The following is a 20,493-nucleotide window of genomic DNA, read 5'->3' as shown; positions in this document are numbered from 1 at the left end:
ATATATACAGTATAACGTTGCTGGTGTGATGTTGCTTAATTATAACTTTGACCTATTCCAATTTTTCAGGTTATGTCGCCATTGTAGAAACGGAGCACTGCCACAAATTGAGAACACGCTATACAGTGGAACCACAGAATTCACCTTAGAGGTCTTGTATTCAACCAAGAATGCGAGCGCCAAACTTTTTTTTTTAATCCAATTTGTATAGGTAAGCATCCAAACAAACGCGTTCGCTACTAGAATGACCCCGACCCAAATATAATACATCTTTATTTATGTCGCGCTTTCACAACAGCTGCAGCTGTATCACAGCGCTTTACAGACCAGTTAGCATAAAATAACAATACGGTAATACAACACATAAAATAAGACATGTAGGATCCTGCAACAGATTGTGTTTAACCTTAGAAAATCCTCAAAAGCATCACTTTTGGGGGGGGGGGGGGGGGGTGAAAATATCATTGTACCTGTTGCTTGAGCAAAGATTCTTCTTTCCCAAACTCTTTTGTTTACTCCTCCCTCAGCATCCCCTTTCACTCCATCTTCTCGGGAAGATCAACCCCGGTGTACTTTTATCTCGCAAAGAGCAAAGAGATCAGCGCTTACGTCTCGAAATGCTGGCAGCAACATCAAGCGACCGCCCTTCACTCTCCTCTTTGAACGCGCTTCACCCTCAGATGATAAAAAACAGTGAATTATTGGTTTGTTTATCGTGCTCTTAAAGCCCAAAGTGCATTATTAAACAGAGAGCACATTAAACAGAGAGTATTGTTAAAAGTGTTTTAAAAATCTTGTAAATCTCCGTAATTTATGTCAGCGCGGTCACAGAGGCTCACCCCGGACCTTCTGCTTTTAATTTGGTGCAGAGGTTCGTACCTGCGCTGCTGCAAGCTGACCGACGTGACCTCCTCTTGTGGGGCAGCGCCCGCCTGACACTGACACAAGACAGTGAAGGCGACTTTGCTACTTTGCAGCCAATTGCGTTCGGTCACTTGTTCTCCACTCCCTAATCACGATACAGAGGTGCCTTGAGAAACAACTTTAACTCCTACCTTGAAACACTCCAATCAAAGTTTCCCATTAAAATGAACTGAAATGCCATCAATGCATACTAGCCCCCCCCCCATCCCCCTCAAAAACAACAACAAACATGTTTGTAATGGGTTAGAGTCCTGCCTGTATTGATGTGGTTAATTCATGAAAATGAGACCAACCAATATGAAGAAAAATAAACCACCCAAATATGTGACTTGTATCCTAAAATGTATTCCAATTATTATAATAGTTAAAATAAATAATTGACAGTACTCACGGTGTAGTTTACCAAGAAAGTGTGATAAAAATCAAACATGTTGTATAACATTTTCAACTCAGAATGATCATTCCAACTATCTTTTGCATTTGTCTTTACACTTCCTCTTACATTTGTTTCTAATACATGTGTAGTTTTTCCCAATATTTTGTAATGCTTATCTAATATAGAAGATTTTTTTGTGTGTATTTTCCCTTTTCATATTATTGTATTTTTTTTCAGTGCAAATTATTTTGTCTAATATTTTTGTCTCACATATGTTTTTCTAGTGTTTTTCTATTTTCACCTAATTTAAGTTGTGAAATATTTCCTATTTCCACTTTTTAAAAGGTCGTCATTTTTTTTCTCCCCCTGAGATTTTTTAATTGTTTGCAATATTTTGTTTGAAAAATGGTTTTAGAATCCAAAAATATTGGAGGTGGCCCAGCTTCCCGCAACGAATTGTGTTCGTAAGACTGATTATTATGTATTCTGTTCCAAGTGGACTGCCCCCCCCCCCCCCCCAGCAACATGAGCATCTTTGTGCCTTTGGGAGCGCTGTGTACAAACACCACACAGTCAGGCACCCGCTTAAAATGCTGCCGCACCTCACGCCATGTGTAAAAACAGACTTTGGCAGAAAAATATAAAAATTGGCAATGACTGTAAGTATTCATTACAAATGAGAAAACCAGTTGAAAAGTTTTCAAATTAAAGCGTAATATATTCTCAAGAGGAAATTTTCACGTGAAATTAAAAAAACAACAACTCACTTTTACTCTGACAATCTGGCACTGTGCACACATCTTTTTGTGTCAAATACCAAAAATGATATTGGAGTCAGTGTGTGATGAAAATCTAAAAAAAAAAAAAAATAGAAGGAAAAGTATAAAGGGGGTGAAGGGGAGGAGTTAGGGCCCCGGCTGGTGATCTCGTGGTCGCTGCCACTTTAAGAAATGAAGCAATATCATTAATGGAGCCCTTGCTGGGTTGACATCCTGCTCCAATTCAGCGGACCCCGTCCATCACGCCATTACGGTGGACCCGGCAGTATTAAAATCCAATCACTCCTCCGACTAGTTTGATTAAGGAGGGAAGCGCACAAAGAGGCCCGCTGACCCATTGTTACCTCCGCCAGTGAGTCCCAGGAGGCAGGCAGCCTGCAGCAATACGGCAGGCTGCCTGCCTCTTTGCTTGCTCCTTGCTCCTGCTCAAACCAATCCGATTCCACAGTTGGCCCCGAAAATACTCTCAACAAGACTGAAATACTTTTCGGAAGGACAAAAACAAATGCAATCGTTCATTGTTTTGTGTGCTTATTGGTCACGTTTAGTTGAAACATCCTTTGAGGGTGTAACACTGACTAGCGGGCAGCGGCTCGAAAAAATGAACAGAATGCTGACGAGACCATGAAAAACGAAAATAGGTGAGTGAGCTGAGATTTGATATGGAACTTTTGCCTTTGAGCGTTGCCATATAGTCAATTAAGGCCTCCCAGATAATAAAGATGCATTAATTATGGTCAGGGCTGGACTGCTGCGATTGGCTGGCAACTGATTCAGGGTGTCCCCCGCCTACTGCCCGAAGACGGCTGGGATAGGCTCCAGCACCCCCCGCCACCCTAGTGAGGATCAAGCGGTTCGGAAAATGGATGGAGGGCTGGACTGGGCCTAAACCAGCTTGCCCGCGAGCGTTCACGTGTCGGAACACGCGCGCACCTACGCTGGCTCCTAACAAGACCTCCATAACTGAGAAGTCATGGTCATACCATCCGCAATCAGGGTTTTATAAAATATATGCACACATATTCAGAACCTTGACCAACACACTCATTATCCATCCATCCATTTTCGAATCTGTTTATTCTCACGAGCGTCATGGGCGTGCTGGAGTTCTATCCCAGATGTACTTGAGGTACACCCTGAACTGGTTGCCGGCCAATCGCAGGGCACACATAGACAAACAACCGTCCACACTCACACTCACACCACATGAACTTGTCTACTAATGTTCTTTTTCTTGTAATGTTGCAGCTTTAAACTTGTGATATTACAACTTTTGTCGTATTTTCTCTGATATTTCTGTACTTTTTTTTCCTTGTATACTATTTCAACTCGATACACCTCATACAAAAATACTTCTTTCTTGCAGTATTATTGTTTTCACGTCATGATTTCAGTTTACTTAGAAAAATGGCCCTCTGCATTTTTAGTTCAGTTTACTTCGTCCCCATATAAATTTTCGTTTTGTAGTATAACGGTGTTTTTCTTTGTCTTATTCAGAATTTTCCCTCCTTTCTAATTTGACTATTGTTTTCTGTGTGGCCCCAAATTCTGCCTGGTTGCAGGTAGATACTGAATGCAACACGAGCTTGAATGAGAGGGCGTCATCCATAAAGACGGTGCATGTAATTCATTGTGCCGGGAGCAGCAAAGATGACACGTGTGAGTTACGACGTTGTCTTTTGACGGCCACTGTAAATCGTTGCCGCCGTTCGCATCCGCTGCAAGCGTATCATTAAAGTTGGTGAACTTGTGAGTCAGAGGCTTAATTGAACTTTGGCACTAAATCTAAAAAACAAAGACTTCCTCGAGACATTCTTGAACTCGTGACCGAGTGAAGAGAACGCCGCCGAGTCTAGGTCTTGATTCCTCATCCTCGCTTATATTGACACATGTTTGTCTTGCCGTCTCACCTCCCGACTGCTTTGTGGGCGGGGACAGGTGGAGCCTGGCTGTGTTTTACAGTGAGTCATTGTGCCAGGCTCTGTCCTCCTAATGGCCGTTGCTGTGTTGTTTTTGCTGCAGATTTATGTGTGGGTGTGGCGCCGTGATTTACACGCACACGGGCTGGCTTTGGCTTTCAGTGTGCGTGTGTGTGTGTGTGAGTGCGTGCGGGTCCAAGCTCTACGGTGTGATGCCCCAGGCCGCTGCTCCTGTTGTCATTTCCTCCCGCAGGTTCACTTCAAGGACACGCGTAGCGATGAGCTGATGTTGAGGTTCCAATTCAAGAACCGCATCGACAAAAATGCACCTTTGCAAAGATAAGAAACTTCCGTTTTTTGGCAAGTTGTTACTAAAATACTAAATCAGTCACCTTTTGTTTAACTTAAGGGAAACAAAATGTTTTTGCTGGCCGGAACTCATCTGCAGTTTTAAAAATATCCCCAATGACAACATCCAAAATAAACCTTGTAAATTAGTACAAACTCTTGTGTAACTTATTAAAGGACAATTGCTGGGCTTTTGTATGTGAACTCTTTTCCTCGTTTGTAAATATTATTTCTTCACATCAGCCATGTATTTAAATGTTCTATTCTTATATATATTTGTATTATATGATGCTATAAACAGGATGAAATGGTATACAGAGTATCTGTAACCTTAATTTTTTTCGGTTTATGTACTTTTTTATTCTTTTTATCGTTTTCTATTCAACACTGAATTTCAGTTGGACTTGGTTCATTATTTATTATTATTATTGATGGCATTTTGTTGATTTATACTAATCGATTGTATTGTTCAGTTATTTTTATTGCCTACCTTTTAATTATCCTTTTTGACATTTTTGACAGTGGCCAAGGTGGCAATCACTTGGTGGTGTAGGGGGGGGGGGGGGGGATCCACAGCACACCCCCACCCACCACTGGTGGTTCAGAGCATAAATGTCGGCACTCAGTAACACTGCACGACACGTTTTTACAAAATGTTAAGTGTCAGTGGATCATCAAAGGGGACACGTTTTTGAAGACGCAGATGACGTAACGATAGCGCTACGGCGGAATCCCAGAAGAATCTTTCCTGGAGTGCATGAATGCATGGCAGAGAAGGCTGGGAAAGTGAAGTGCCTTATAGACTCCTGGGGGGGGGGGGGTTCTTCCAAAGAGACTAATTGTCGCTTCCAATTGTAAATACATCTTTTGTTGCATCAGGAACTTTTCAGACATGTTAGTATGCATCGCATCCTCCTAAGTAACTGAATAATGTAGTTGCTAAATGATACTTGTTTGATTGATTCTTATGCAGCAAGTGCATGTTTTCCATTTTAATGGATGTCTTTTTCATGCTTTGTGTTTAAATCCTTCCCCTGTTGTTGTCTGGGATGCTTTTAAGCTGCGAGGAAACAATGTGGATATTTACTCATTGTGACAGTTTACTATAAAAGCGACGTTCAAGATCGATTGCGCACAAGTTCTCATTGTGGCTGTAACTTGGGAAATGCCGTGATTAAATCCTTGTCACAGCATGTTACGTTGACCATTACGCAGTCACAATAAATGGATCCTTAAATTCAACACGACCAAACACCCGCCAAGCGGGCATTACCGCCGACGTTAATACTCTTCGCGCTATGATCCAAAAAATTCATTTGAACAAAAAACAAGTTGCTTTTGGAACATTTTAGATTTAAAGGTTTTCATTCAGGTGAGGGATCAGACAAAGCACAGGTCAAAAGACCCCTTATGTTGACCCTTGGTTTACCTTGCCCGGACTCGGGTCACCGCCACCCGCCCAGAGCCTGTGGAGGTGGAGCTCGCTGGCGACGGGCACTACACACCCACAGAGCCTGGCCGAGCTCAGCCCAAAGAGGCAACGTGTGTCCCCCTTCACAACCTGTGGAAGGGGCCAAATGGGTCGGGTGCCCTATGAGCTCGGCGGCGGCGAAAGGCGGAGACCTTGCCGACAGAAACTAACTCTAGGCACATGGAATGTCCCCTCTCCGACAGGAAAGGAGCCCAAGCTGGTGTGTGAGGCAGAGCAGTTCCGACTGGATATAGTCGGTCTTGCCTCCACACACAGCCTGGGCTCTGGTACCAGTCCTCTTGAGGAGGAGGCGTGGGGGGGGGGGGGGTCCTGACTGTTTTTTGTACCCATGCACCAACCAGCAGCTCAAAGTACCCACCCTCTTTGGAGTCCGTGGGCTACAGAGCACTCCCGCCGGGGACTCCCTCGTTCTATTGGGGGACTTCAATGCTCGCGTGGGCAATGGCAGTGAGACCTGGAAGGGCGTGGGTGGGAGGAATGCCCCCCAGCCACCTCCCATCTCTAACTCAAGTGGTGCTTTGTTATTGGACTTCTGTGCTCATCACGGATTGTGCATAACGAACACCACGTTCAAACATAAGGGTGTCCATATGTGGATTTGTCAGCACGACACCCTTTACCGCAGTTCGATGATTGACTTTGTGGTCGTATCGTCTTATTTGCGGCCGCATGTTTTGGACACCCGGGTGAAGAGAGGGGCGGAGCTGTCAACTGATCACCACCTGGTGGTGACTTGGCTATGATGGTGGGGGAAGATGCCAATCCGACCTGGCAGACCCAAATGTATTGTTTAAGGAGTGTCTGGCAGAACCCTCTGTTTCAACTCCCACCTCTGGCAGAGCTTTTCCTACGTCTCGAGGGAGACGGGGGACATTGAGTCCGAGTGGACCACGTTCCACAACTCTATTGTTGAGGCGGCTGATCAGAGTTGTAGACATAAGGTGGTCGGTGCCTGTCTTGGTGGCAACACCCGAACTCACTGGTGCTCAAATTCATGTTCATGCCCCGTAGAAGTGTGATAGAAATAGGTTGGACATTCAGTTCTTGTTTTTTTTTTCACTGGGTTCAACACTCTGCCTGCATTCTCTCCTTTTTAAATATGAAAAAAAAAAACACTGCCACTTGAGTGGCTGCATTAAGTCAGGCTGTCAGGATGATCCCCGGAGAGTTTGTCTCTCTGCTGGTGGCCCCCCCTAAGGACCACCAAGGTCACTGTGGAGCGAGCACAAACCTTACTTTTCAAAATTGTTGTCAGGAACCATCTAAAATGCAGGGGTGGCCAACCTCGGGGCCCCCCGAGAGCATTTGACTCATGTGATTCGAAATACTAAGCAAAACCTCGGAGGAATAAAACGCACTGAACTGAGGAATGCTTGTATTATAGAATATAAAAGGGGTCGGTAACCCTTTTTAAACTGAGAGTTACTTCTTGGGAACTGGGCTGAATATTGTCAAGCTAGTGTGAAACACACTTTGGAATAACAATTTGCTCAAATTACCTTTACCTTTTTTTTTTTGTCTGTGCAGATTGTCATTCGTCAGGTCATAGTAACCCGCAAACGTTGACCCCAGACAATTGGGCTCTTCTTTTTCATTGAATTTGTTGGGGGGTTTTTTTTCATTTTTCACTCGAAAACATTCAAATATGACTGACAACTTGGCTAAACGCTAACACCGTAATGATGGTGATGGTTTTTATTTTGCTATTCCCTGTTTTTATATTGATTCTCTTTGTTGTTGTTTTTTCCAGATATGTGGCTATTCAACGAAAAGTGTGTCTTCTCCACATTTACATAAAAGTTAGTCATAACCTAGTACATGGTTTTCAATAGCTTTTGTAATATTTTGTGAAATCGCTATAGCTACCCTTGTTGACTGAATTATGGATGTGAATAAAATGTGGGTACACCTTAATTGCTGTTTAAAATGCACATCCCAACGCACTTGGTCAAAACAGCAAGGTTATATTCTTTTAGTTTAAGTGGAAACCTCGCTGCAGCATATTTGGTACAATGTTATAAATGAATAAATACATAAACGGTAATAACACAAACGTAAGAACCATGCCAGAATGTTTTAGGGAAATGTAAAATATTTATTTCTGCTCCCATTAAGCGGTTTTTATCACTTTAAAAAATTTTGGGGTCATTTTACAAATCAATTAAATTTCATTTGCATTTAATTATTGCCAATAACAATCTTTGTTTTAGTTTTTCATAGTTGGGAATAAAAAATTGTGTTTATTAATGCTAAAGACAAAAAAAAAAGAATCATGTAATCATGTGACATTATCGAGCAACGAGCAAGGCGCGCGTGGGTGCGTGCGTACGTGTGTGCGCGTGTGTGTGTGTGTGTGTGCGCGCGCGCGCGCGTGCGGTGATCTAATTACCTACGCCCTTTTGTCAATGACGTCACACCTTGAAACGGAGCACCTTAAATCATTCATGACGTGGTGACGTCACCGCGTTACTGACAGGATCGCAGGCGACCCGACGTCATTGACGTGAAGCGGTTACATTGCGCAAATAAGTCAACATAATGAAGCCGTGCCGAACTGTGTGCGTGCACGCGCCTGCCCATTGTATGTCTGCTAATTTGTTTTGTTTTATTTTGGGGTTTGTTTGGTTTTTTTTTTGTTCACTCAATGAAGGGAAGCGCCCACTATGGACAAAGATGAACACCTTCAAAACAAATATGCATTGGTTGAAATGCATTTCATTTTTAAACTCAACAATTTAGCTGAACAAAATTTAATTTGAATTTGGCATTCATGCAGTTTAAGTCTAGCCTGTTTTTGAAATGCACTATGTCATATTCACGAATTAACCGATTAATTCTTTTTTTAAATAATGCTTCTATAGTATAGATAATAAATAGATTGCGTTTTCCGCATCAAATTAGACTATACAGGATATGATTTTGAGGTGGAAAACAATGTGCTTCTGCCAGCCACCTGGCAAATAAAAAATACACCCCACTGGGCTCTTGAATATACATTTTTCCCAGAATAATTACATGCTTTAATGTTTGCAAAACGAAACGTATTTATTCCTATTAAGGAGCATTTTAAACGTCTGCTAAAAGGTGGGTACTGCAGCCAAGCATACTGGCAGTTTAAAACAAATCCCTGATATTTGGAACGTATTTTTATTGAGTGTTTGTTCTTCGTTTAAAACAATACCAAAAAAACATGTTTCTGGCTGATTCGGAGGTGGAAATGGATACTGTTGCTAGAATCCAAGAGATTTATGTAGGCTATTTTAAAATGATTTATGCCTTTTTCATAAGGATTGAAGCATTTTTTATTCCAAAAAAGCATGTCAAAAGCTCTGTTTTAAAATCAATTAAATAAAGTGGAAATCGCTGCATCGAGCCATCGTGTGAGCAGTTGAACAAGGGTTGCATTCTTTGCTTTCTAACCGCCATTGTTGTTCTGCGTTTATCTCCTTTATCTTAATCCAGCTGCATTGTTTACTTATCTTATTTGGAGGGGGGGGGGATAATTACACGTCTCTTATCTGCCCTCTGTCTTTAAACACGGAGATTTTTTTTTCTTCTAAATCTCCCTCACGCTTGGCGCGGTTTATTCAACGCGTGATTTTCAATAGAAATTGAAAACGTTCCTGCTTTTTGCACGCTTCGTTTTAATTGCGCGTCAAAACGACGTTTTTTTAGACACGTTTCATGCACACAAAAAGTGCAAAAACTCAAAAAATAGTCATAAGTAAACCATGGAGGAGACGGCTCCCTTTACTGAATGCTGTGTAAGCTTCGTATCTAAGTGTGTGTGTGCGCGCGCGCGCGTGTGTCTGTGTGTGGTTGGGTTTGTTGCTGGTCTCAGTTGAGTGTGTATCAGCTGATGCCAGAAGCAGATAAGCTGCCGTCTGCACAGACGAGAGGAACTCGACTGAGCAGCAAGCAGGTTTTTTTTTAAGGTGGACAGCGAGCGTCCACAGTTCCCGAGAAGGCAATAATGGAGGCGGTCGACTCGATAGATTTGGAGGTACAGCATTCAGGGTGTTATGTCTGTTTTGCTAATGGGGGTGGGGTGGGATTGGGGGGGATGCAATGGAAATAATTAAAAATGAAAAAAAATCATTTATGTGATTAAAGACGTGCAATTAAAGACAAAAAAGCGCAAATCAAATAACTGCACCGACACGTACTTGTGGATTCAGCTTTTTTTTAATTATTATTATCATGACTTAGATCATAATATTCGCTTTACGAACCGCCCTCCTAACAATAAATAATTTAACAATAATTTAGTTCTTCTGTTTGTTCGAGGAGCTCAAACAACCTTGTATCTTACACATGAATAAATTGCTTTTTTTTCTTGTTTTTTTTTTCTTTGTTGTTCATGCTCAGCGTTTAAGACAAAGAGTCCAACGTATAAAAACAACAAAAACAAACAAACAAAGACTTCGAGGAAACAAGATGACACATAAAGATCACAATAAGAGTGACGGAAGTCCATGAAGTGTTTCCATAGTGTTCAAGTCTCATCATGGAGGTTTGCTTGTATATCCACATTGAAAGGCTCTGTACATCTTTCTTCGTGCAACATCGCCAGTTCACCATCCATCTTCCCCTCCACGATTGGGAATCAGAAAAAGGAGAAAATCCTTTTTTTTTTTTAAATTTAAATAATGGTCGATGTGATGAGCTGCTCACATGCAAGAGGGAATCGAGGAGGAGGATTTCATGCTGCAACATTTGCAGGGGGGCGGGTGCCTTGGCGGAGGTCATATCTTTCACGTCTCCACCGGGCTCGGTACCATACTGTTGGGGGTGTCCGGTAACTGAGAGGATAAGGATGTGACGTCACTTCCTGACGAGTTGCCCAGAGATCCTGACTCAGAGAAAGACACCTGCAGACACAAGCCAATGCAAAATGTTTGGATGCTATTTCTTAGATTGTATTTCCACATCTTTTCTTATTTGTCACATGTAACCCACAAATGCAATGTAATACCGTACAACGTACAATATATTTTAAAATAAATTGTTTTAATACATTTCTAAATATAAACCGAATGGGCTGAACACGTTTTTCATGCTTTATTTTATATGACTCAAATATACGATAGTTGCTGAAAAAGTGCCGTTTCAAGCAACAAGTTTGCATATTCTGCAACATACTGTCCAATTAATTCAATTGGCGAGACAATATTACAGGTGTGCTTCAACACTAAAGGTGGAACTCATTTATTGTACAGATTCACGACACTTAAATGTACAGTATATGTGTAAATGTTCATCTTCTTTCATTTGTCATTTTGATGACCATATCTCACACCAAAAAAAAAACAAAACACCAAAAGCCACCATCTCATTAGAATACCAAATAAGAAACAATAAGAACTAATTACAATGTTATTATATGTGTGTGTGTGCGTGTGCACAGAGATTATGATTTCTTGAACCAATTGTTGTTTTCTATCATCTTCTAATTTATTGAGACATAATTCATAGTTGAGCAACGTATGGGCAAAAGTATTGGGACATGTCTTTTTTTTTTTTCTTTGACACTTAAACTCAAATATCTTTCAAAGACATTTTTGGACAGTCTAATTAGCTTTTTGTGGTCCTTTTCCACATCCTAGTAGACCAAGAAATTATGCTAGACAGAGAGAGAGAGAGAGAGAGTCACCCACCAGTTGTTGGAAGGCAGGTTGGTCCAGGTCACTCTGCAGGGCAAACTCGCTGAGGGCCTTCCAAGGCGGCTGGTATGTCTGGACCTCCACCGGGTTGCCCTGCACTGTGCTCTCGTGTCGGATGGGACTTCCGGCCACCAAGGGCGTTCCCGTCAGCCCCTGCAGGTTCTGATGGCCGTTAAAAAAAAAAAAAAAGACTGTCATTTGTATTATTTTTGCAAGATTGCACAAAAGTGTGCAGCACAGGGTGCTGTTGAGATGCTCCCATTTCACCCAAAAAAATTGAGATTTGACATTGAACTTCAGATTTATTGCATGAAAGACATTTTCTATAATAATCTCTGCTGGCCGCCGAAGGCGATGCCTGACAGGACAGAATGTCCCGTTATGCATAAAAGTCAAGCTCCCACACTTTTTTTTCTTTCATTGCAAGCAGACCATCTACATGCAAACAGCAAAACATGTGCACATGCCAACATGGTGGACATGTTCAGCTATCGTACGTGAAGAATATTGGTGGCGTTTCACTGAGCATCAGTTAGCAGACTGACCGTAACAAATATACTTCAAATTTCTGAAATGGTTTTTAAATCAATTGATGTTTTCACTTCACAACAGCGTGGACTCAGTAAGCTTGACACCATCCAACTACACACGTAATAGAATGCAAATGACACAAGTATAAATATTTACTTGGTAACTATCCACTTTTTCAGCTTCTAATTGAAGAAAGACAAAATGATGGTTGTAATGTCATTGAAAATATCAGAGAGGCTCTTAAGGTGTCGGTTTGCCCATAGTGACAGAGTGGCACAATGTAATTACAAAAATATTGCTTGTTTAATCAAATACATTTTTCTGGATAGTAAAACCATGTATTTGTGTGTGTGTGTGTGTGTGTGTGTGTGCGTGTGTGTGTGCGTGCGTGTGTGTGTGTGTGTGATATAACCACTTACTACACACACTGTAAGTTAACAGAGCAGTGTGTGGGACACGCAAAAAAATAAATAAAATAATCATGTGAAATGAAGGAAACACATTTGAAAACACGAATCATGATTCCAGTTTTTGTGCAAATGTTTGGCCACCTCAAAATATCATCGTCTCCGCTAAATGATCAGGACAAATGAGCGATTGGGATGAAAGCACCAAAGGAACGTCATGATTTTGACCCAGAACACAGCAAAGCCAGATATTGACACCAACTGTTCACACTTTTCAAACAGCAACACGGCATCCGATAATTGACATGACATCAGGTCCAGAATCTGGTGTGATGTGCAAAATAGCGGTTGCGCAGTCACAACTGCTTTCAGCACAACTGGGCGGGAGATGTGAGCCTTAAACTACACAATCCTGCCTAGTCCCAACATTACCGACTTCTGTCGCTTGGTCTCTCGCCTCTGTTAATGGCCTCCAAAAGCACAACATAAGCTCACATGGTCCACGAGTGCTGTTTAGGCACGGTTGTCCCTGATGTCTGGCTACAAAGGCAACTGGCAGCAATGTGGACTTCTCGATCAGCCTTTGCACCACAAATGTTGCAAATCATGTTGACGATCTCGTTTGTTCCTATTCCAACTCAATAAAACACTGTTGAGAATGTCAGTTCTTCAAAATTGCAATTGCTCCATTATGTGTGCAGACTTCAGGGACAACATGTACGGAATAGTCACAAAGGAAAAAGAGCTCTGGTCAACAGTTTTACAGTTTAACCATTTTAATTAGAAATGGTTTCATGTGTCTGCAATCGTACATGTTTAAAACTGGCCGGCCAAAAAAAAAAAAAGAAAACAACAACAACAATTTGGGTCAAAAATTGGACTAAAGCCCAACTTGGGTCAATTTGACCCGACTTTTGGGGTTACACATTTTTGTGCAAAAAAACAAAAAGTTGGGTCAAATTGACCCAAGTAGCGGATCAATACAGAAAATAGAAAAAACTGTCATGACTCATGCACACGCACATGTACACACAAAAACAACATTGCCTTTTCCTTCCAGGTGTTTTGATAGCCGCCTTCAGAGGCATTCCGATGACTGGATGCTGCTTATAACCCAATTTGGGTTTAAAAAAAAAATGAACAACCCGCTACTGTCTGGGTTGTTTTCTTTTTTTTTTTTTTGCAAAGCAACCCAATTTTTTTTGTCCAAAACAGCCCAAAGGAAAAGATTGTTTCGTACCAAACAACTCAAACATGGATCAGATTGACCCAGGTAGTGATTAAATTGGAGCGGGGGGTTGGGGGGGGGGGGGGGGTGATGCTGATTTCAAAAATGTCTTCATTTTTTTCCAAAAATATCAGGTTTTTGAGATATTTAAATTTTTTGTTTGGGGTTTTGACCTATGAAGAGATTGCGCCACAAAGTTTTTAACCATGCATTGTAATTTATAGCTATGACGTTTCAGAAAAAAACAATCACCTGTTGCTGAACCGAATCATTAATTCATAAAAAAACTAAAAAAAAAAAGTCTGGACTCCTAGGCCAAATCTGTGCTCGCATATTCATTGACCATTTAACCACTTCAACCCCAATTCATTCAAATGTTTTATTAATTGTGCTTTTGCCAAAAAAAACACATCACTGTCGCTTTTATCCAAAACAAATGTTGACCAAAACTGAGCCTCATATTCAGTTTTTTGAAAGCATATCAGAGTGTACATATGCCCCCGCCACACAGTCATGTCAACCTACGAAACGGTTTTCCTTTCAAATAACCTTCAGGATACCTTGCCATACACTGACCAAAGGCAGAACCCAGGTTATTTTTCCTCTTTTTGGTCAAGTTTTAAATCCATCCGTGCTCTGTTTCACCAACTAGCAAGCGCTATAGTAAGCTAACTGTCTCTGCTCCAGGTTAGCAAACTCCTTTTGTGTTAGCATGCCGTAAAAGACCAACAGCAATGGAACAACAAAGGTGTTGATGCACTGCCTAAATGAGATTTATTGACTGATTGATTAACTGTTATAATGCTCATTAGCCAGCTAAACATTCCCTTACATGCACAAACTCTTCCTGGTGTGGGATCTCGTGTCACAAGGTAATTTGCACGACCCCACGTACGTACGTCGTCACACGCACGTTGCCATCTCCTGCGACACCAATATAGTACGAATGGTTCTCACTTAAATCCGAAAATTCGGATTCTGCATTCGTTTTGAAACAACTCGTTCGCATCTCAGTTTGAGTCACCACCGAGTCGTGCACAGCCCAACTCTGTTGGAGCGAATACTACGGTACATATTATGCTGTTGTTATTATCATTATAAAACCCGATGTGCTAGAGCAAAAAACAAGCACGGATTCGCAATGTGTGCAAATTAAAAAAAAAATCATTCAGAACAGTTTACTTGCATTTCTGATTAGAACAGTTAGTAAAAATGTGTTGACCAGTGCAGGCGAATAACAGTCCGGGCGTTGAAAAGGGGCTTTCAGTCTCACAGGGGGCCACAATATTAGGTACACCTGTTTTCTATTTCCTGCCGAAGAAATGGGGTACACCCTGTACTGCTTGCCAGCCAATTACAAAGACACCAATTGAAAAACAAGCATTCACACTCACATTCACACCAAAGTTGAATGAGGCTCGCATGCGTGTTTTTGAGATGTGGGAGCAAGTCCAAGTAACCCACACAAAAATGTGTTTTTATATATTTTGGCATGTTCCGAATCTTTTTTTCCATTCTTTCCCCCCATCCAAAACTAACATGTGGTTCTTCTGCTGTTTTGTGTCCGTATTTGTGTTTGGAGCCTTTCACCATTCAACATACCCAACACATCAGGCTAATTCTGGACACACGCGCTCATGACAATAACATTTAATTGCACTCTTCCTTATTAATCCCTGGGCGCATATAGACAAGAAGCCATTCCAGCTTGCATTCAGGGCAGAAATTTAGTCTTCAATGAAAGGGAACATGCACGATTTTAGAATGAAGCAGGAAACCCCACACAAACAAATTGTGAGCCATATGCGCACACCACTGCAACACCGGGCTGCCACATAATCTCATAAACATCAAATAAAATAAAAAAGTGAACATAGTTTCCCCTTGCAATGTGTTGAACCTTTCACTTGTGCCGGTAAACATAAAATATTTGAACCCAGAACCTCAGAACTGTGAGGCAGACATGCTAACCACTAAAACACCCTTCTGTCAGGAGCGTGGCATTAATCGTTTGTAATGTCAGGGATTCATTTGTTAATCTATATTTTTGCACAGCAAGTAACTGTCTGTAATGTTTTGACCACCTCTCAGTTAAAATAACATTCAGCATCCAATATTCAGGAGCTCAATATCAAATACATTTTTGCCAGACTACATCGACAGTGAATATAATTCGAAGTTTGCATTGACTATAGAAGGCCGGTGGTGGGCAAAGTATGGCCCAGGATCCACATATGGCCCACTCCCTTCTTGAAACGTCGTTATTTACATTATCAAACGCCATATCATAAGTATTTGAGTTCATTCGGTTCTTTTCCCACTAAAATTGATTCGTCAAAAAGTACATTTGTTAGTGGTTAATTGATTAATATGTAAAAAAGGTAACATTACACATGTGATATTGTATGTTGCAAAAATATCAAATTATTAATTATCAAGAACAATGCATTAAATCATTGGTTCATTGGAATTGAATGAATAATAAATAATACCACGATGTCATGTTCTGATTCAAATAAACTATTTCACTCACAAATTTGAACGTATTTTTTTTTCCAATTCAATCTTGCCTTGTGCACAAATGTTGTGACACACCCGTTTGTTTAAAAACTAGACATACTTCTGGATCAAAAATTTCCCCGCCCCTGAAATAAATGTTTTGAATACTTTTTGATAGCAACCCAATGCATAGCAAGATAGTTCCAATAAAATGTCTACCATGTACACCAAATCTAAATCTCATATTTCATCTTTTTTTTTTCAGGCCAAACAAAATCATTTCATTCATTACAGCCATAACTCTCTCCATGCTCCTTCAATGCATCGTAATGCTCGTCTTTTTGCAGAAAATATCTCATCTTAGAAATCACTGTCAGATATAACTGTACAACCCACTTGCAACTTTAAATGGAGCTCAGACGACCTGGTTTTGTTTAATTGATTTGCCTCTATTTGTTGTTTGTTACTCTTTCTGTTCGTTTTGCTGTTTTCCCCCCCGTTTTCCTGTTTTGCTTGCGTATCGTCTTAATGTTGTTTATTCATTCGCGTCGCAGGATGGAGCTGGCAAAATTGACACCAAAGGCAAGACAGCAGCATGCACACCAACGGTCACGAGAAGTAATGGAAGCGTGCTGGACTTACGAAAATGCTTACAGTCTTATCACTGTGCTGCTGCTGCTGGAGCTGCTTGATGAGCAGCGACTTCTTCTTGTCCTTGCAGCGCTTGTTCTGGAACCACACGCGGATGACTCGGGGACTCAGGCCGGTCATCTCCACCAGCTGCTCCTTCATGAGCGCGTCGGGCCGCGGGTTGGCGTTGTAACAAGTCCGCAGCGTGTGCAGCTGCTTCTCGTTCAGCACCGTGCGCACCCGCGTCGTCTTCTCCGACTGCTTGTGCACGTGGTTGCGATGCGGGGCCTGCCGCACCGTCACCGGCTCTGCACGCAAAGGGCCGACGAGTTCCGTTAAACCAGAGTCTTACCTGTACGTCTTTGGAAAGAACGCACTAACGCTATAAACAGGGGGGAAAAGCACGGAACCTCCAATTCCCCCCCTAGTCCACCGTAAAAATCCCGAGAAATAACCGCTTCTTGCATTTTTATAGTTTGCTATTCATTTTTACCTTTCTGATCTAGAATAAGACCTTTACGCACGCACGTTAAGCATTCCAAAATATTTGACAGTTTTGTGCTTGTTGTAGTCGAGGTGTAAATTTAACATTATTTTAAAATTCCACAACATAATTCAGAATGAGTGTGTGAATTGGTAGCTCTCAGACTCGCGCACGTGCACACACTCACACACACACACACACACACACGCGCGCGTAATTGCGTCTTATTCGGATAAGGACAGCGGCACAGGAGCTTCGCCTTAATGGGATCAATTATGTCAATTCAGCCCGTATTCCAGGAGAGTTTGACTAACTGCACCATGCACTTTTTAAAATTTAGAAATGCCCAATAGCGACGTGTCTACTTTTAAAATGTAGTATTTTCCCCCCAACTAAATTCTACTTTAAAAAAATAGATTTTTGACGTAAAAATGTGAAAATAAAATTAGCCTACAAAAAAAACTACTAATCATACTACAAGCGTCATATATTAATCAACACGAAATCATACCGGAAAATCCTGTGATATATCCTAATTTTTATATTTTATATTTAATTATATATACAATCGAACTCACAATCGCATTTTCTGCTCACGTGTGATCGTCCTTTTTTGGTATTTTTTTTTCCTGAGACTATCAAACTGCCGCCAATATCGATAGATATCATAATTTAAAAACATTTGTAACAAAAAGACACTAGCAACCTCGCTCTCATATCTTTGATATAAAATCCATTATATTAAACATTAAAGTAAATTTGTGTGATCGAATCTATTCATTTTGTTTAATTTATGTATTACCCTGCTTTTACACATCTCAGTTAAAGGTTGTTGTTGTTGTTTTTTTTTGTTTCAGTTGTAACCCGAGGTGACAATAACAGGACTGCCACTCTCTTTAGTGTTACTGATATGCAGGTTTTTTTCGTCAATAAGCACTTATTGTTTAAATGTTTAGTAACGTATTTTAAAAACAGGTTTGTATCGATAGAATTAATGGATGGAGGTCAGACGTATTCAAACATGCTTGCGAATAAAAAAAAAAAAGGCTTAGTGCACAGTGACTTAATACGACGACGACTACAGTACTACTATTACTAATAATAACAATAATCACAGATGTGTAAAAAGTCATCCTAAGTACAATGTTGATGTAATGTTTTCGGACCTGCCAGGTGCATGGCTCTGTTGGAGTGCATGTTGTGTGAGGGGCTGACGGGGCTTCCGGCGGAGCCTCTGTCCAGCAGAAGGCTGTGGTCGGCCCGGCACAGGAGCTCGTCCTCCCGCAAGGAGAACTCGTCGCCGGGCAGCAGTTGGCGGCTGCACACCGAGCAGCGGAAGCACTCGATGTGGTAAACGTTGTCCCGGGCCCTCATCACCAGGTCGCTGCTACTGAAGCCCAGGTTGCACTTTGCGCACTTGATGCCGAACAACCTGCGGGCCGGAGTGGGATACAAACAAACATCTTTGAATGCCGTTTGGACACTTTTTTTTTTTTGTACGTTGTGCCGCCCGAGCAGCGTTACCTGACGTAGTCTCTCTTGCAGTAGGTTTTGCCGTCCCGCACGAAGCAAGTGCAGCTCTCGTCCAGGTACTGGCTGCACTCGGCACACTTGAGGCAGGCTGCGTGCCACTCGAGGTCCGGGGAGACTCTCAGGATGTACTGGTCGTGGATCTGGCTTCCGCATCCCACACACATGGCGAATCCTGGCTTCTCTGCGCACAGCACGGTCGCACCAAAGTCATTTTCAAACTCGCTTGACATGTTGTCCTCCGAGAATCGATTTGCATTATGCTAGTTTTTGCAAATGCGAGTAACCGCATTAAAGCCCCGTACGCATTGTTGCATCATTTACAAAAATGCGTGATGTCGCTGGCTCCTTCCCGCCACCCCCCCCCCCCCAAAAATACAATAAACAACCCCCCCCCCCCAACCCACTCTTATACTTACTTTTGGAATGATCCCCCATATCACCCAAGAAAGAAGAGCTGAAAATAATATCCACCATACAGGAAGGAGGAAGGGGCGAGCTGGAGGTGCGCAAAAAAGATGAAGTGCGTGAGGAGTGAGTGAGTGGGAGAGTGGCCCTTCCCGAGGTTGCCTCCCTCACAACTTGAGACAAACCCCGACTGACTGCAAGCAGGACGTCCACGAGGAGGTGGAGGAGGAGGAGTGAGGAAGACCAGGAGGAAAGGGGAGGGAGGGGGAGTGGTAGGGGGGGGGGGGGTCACTGAAGAGGCTGCAGGGTCCCACGCGCTGTGCCTGTGACGTCATCACGTCCGAGCACGACCCTCCAATCCCATGTAGTTGTGCTGAAAACAACGATAGGCACTTGAAGCGATTTTTGAATATATATATATATATATATATATATATATACATACATATATATATGCGTGTGTGTGTGTGTGTGTGTGTAGGTAGATAGATAGAAGTTGCTTTCGAGCACGTTCATTTTGATAATTTTAATACAATTACGATGATGAGGAGGAGGAGCAGCAGCAGGGCGATTATAATTATGACAACATTACCATTATTATTTTTGATGACATTATTATTATGATTATTATTGTTGTTATTATTATTATTACTACTACTACTGCTGCTGCTACTCCTACTACTATTACTGCTATTCTAGACAGTTCCTGGACGAAACAGAAACACTTAAATGTGATATTAATTTGTCTGTTTGTCCGTCCACCCATCCATCCATCCATCCTTCTATCTATCCATCCATCCTTCTATCTGTCTATCTATCTATCTATCGATCGATCTATTGATCTATCTATCTATCTGTTTCATTTTACTTTTCCAAAATATTTACACAGTAAGATATGTTTTATTTAAACAATACGTTTCTTATTGTGTGGATGAATTTAACATACTGAGTCAGCAATATTTAGTATCATCAAATATGAAGCCCCACGATAAACATATTGTTCATTTCAGTAACAAAGGGCCTACTATAGAGGAGGGGGAGCGTCTCTTATGACTCTGCATTTTATGTACAATCTAAATGAGGAAATACATTTATCATGTTAAAAAAAAAAAAAAAAAGAGGCACAGACAGTCCTGACTTGGGTGGTACAAGGACCACCTCCATTCACAATACTCATCTGCACAAGAAGGACATCTAGCGGATATAAATGGAAACTACACTTAATTGGCCTTTTCTCGATACCGACATCATCAGGCTGTGTAACAACGTTGCAAG

The 20,493-nt window shown here is 41.6% G+C and overlaps 1 protein-coding gene across 2 annotated transcripts; it reads right to left on the bottom strand.

The window, feature by feature from the left end:
* Positions 1–10,004: 10,004 nt before the first annotated feature.
* On the bottom strand, positions 10,005–19,426 carry isl2b (ISL LIM homeobox 2b). 2 transcript variants are annotated; one of them, XM_086106609.1, is made up of 6 exons: positions 19,230–19,426; positions 18,805–18,994; positions 18,447–18,712; positions 16,809–17,104; positions 11,496–11,663; positions 10,005–10,709 (listed from the first exon to the last, which is right to left on the bottom strand). In XM_086106609.1, exons 1-6 carry the CDS (start codon positions 19,285–19,287, stop codon positions 10,593–10,595), a joined length of 1,095 nt encoding a protein of 364 aa, XP_085962735.1. In that variant the 5' UTR covers positions 19,288–19,426; the 3' UTR covers positions 10,005–10,592. The 2 variants fall into 2 exon arrangements, with proteins under 2 accessions (XP_085962735.1, XP_085962736.1); XM_086106610.1 differs by having other exon boundaries at positions 16,821–17,104.
* Between the last annotated feature and the right edge of the window lie 1,067 nt (positions 19,427–20,493).

The sequence above is a fragment of the Hippocampus guttulatus genome, chromosome 3 (assembly GCF_054856545.1).
Source record: "Hippocampus guttulatus isolate MCC_2025c chromosome 3, RoL_Hgut_1.0, whole genome shotgun sequence".
Lineage (NCBI taxonomy): Eukaryota > Metazoa > Chordata > Actinopteri > Syngnathiformes > Syngnathidae > Hippocampus > Hippocampus guttulatus.
This window is presented reverse-complemented; position numbering and strand designations above follow the sequence as displayed.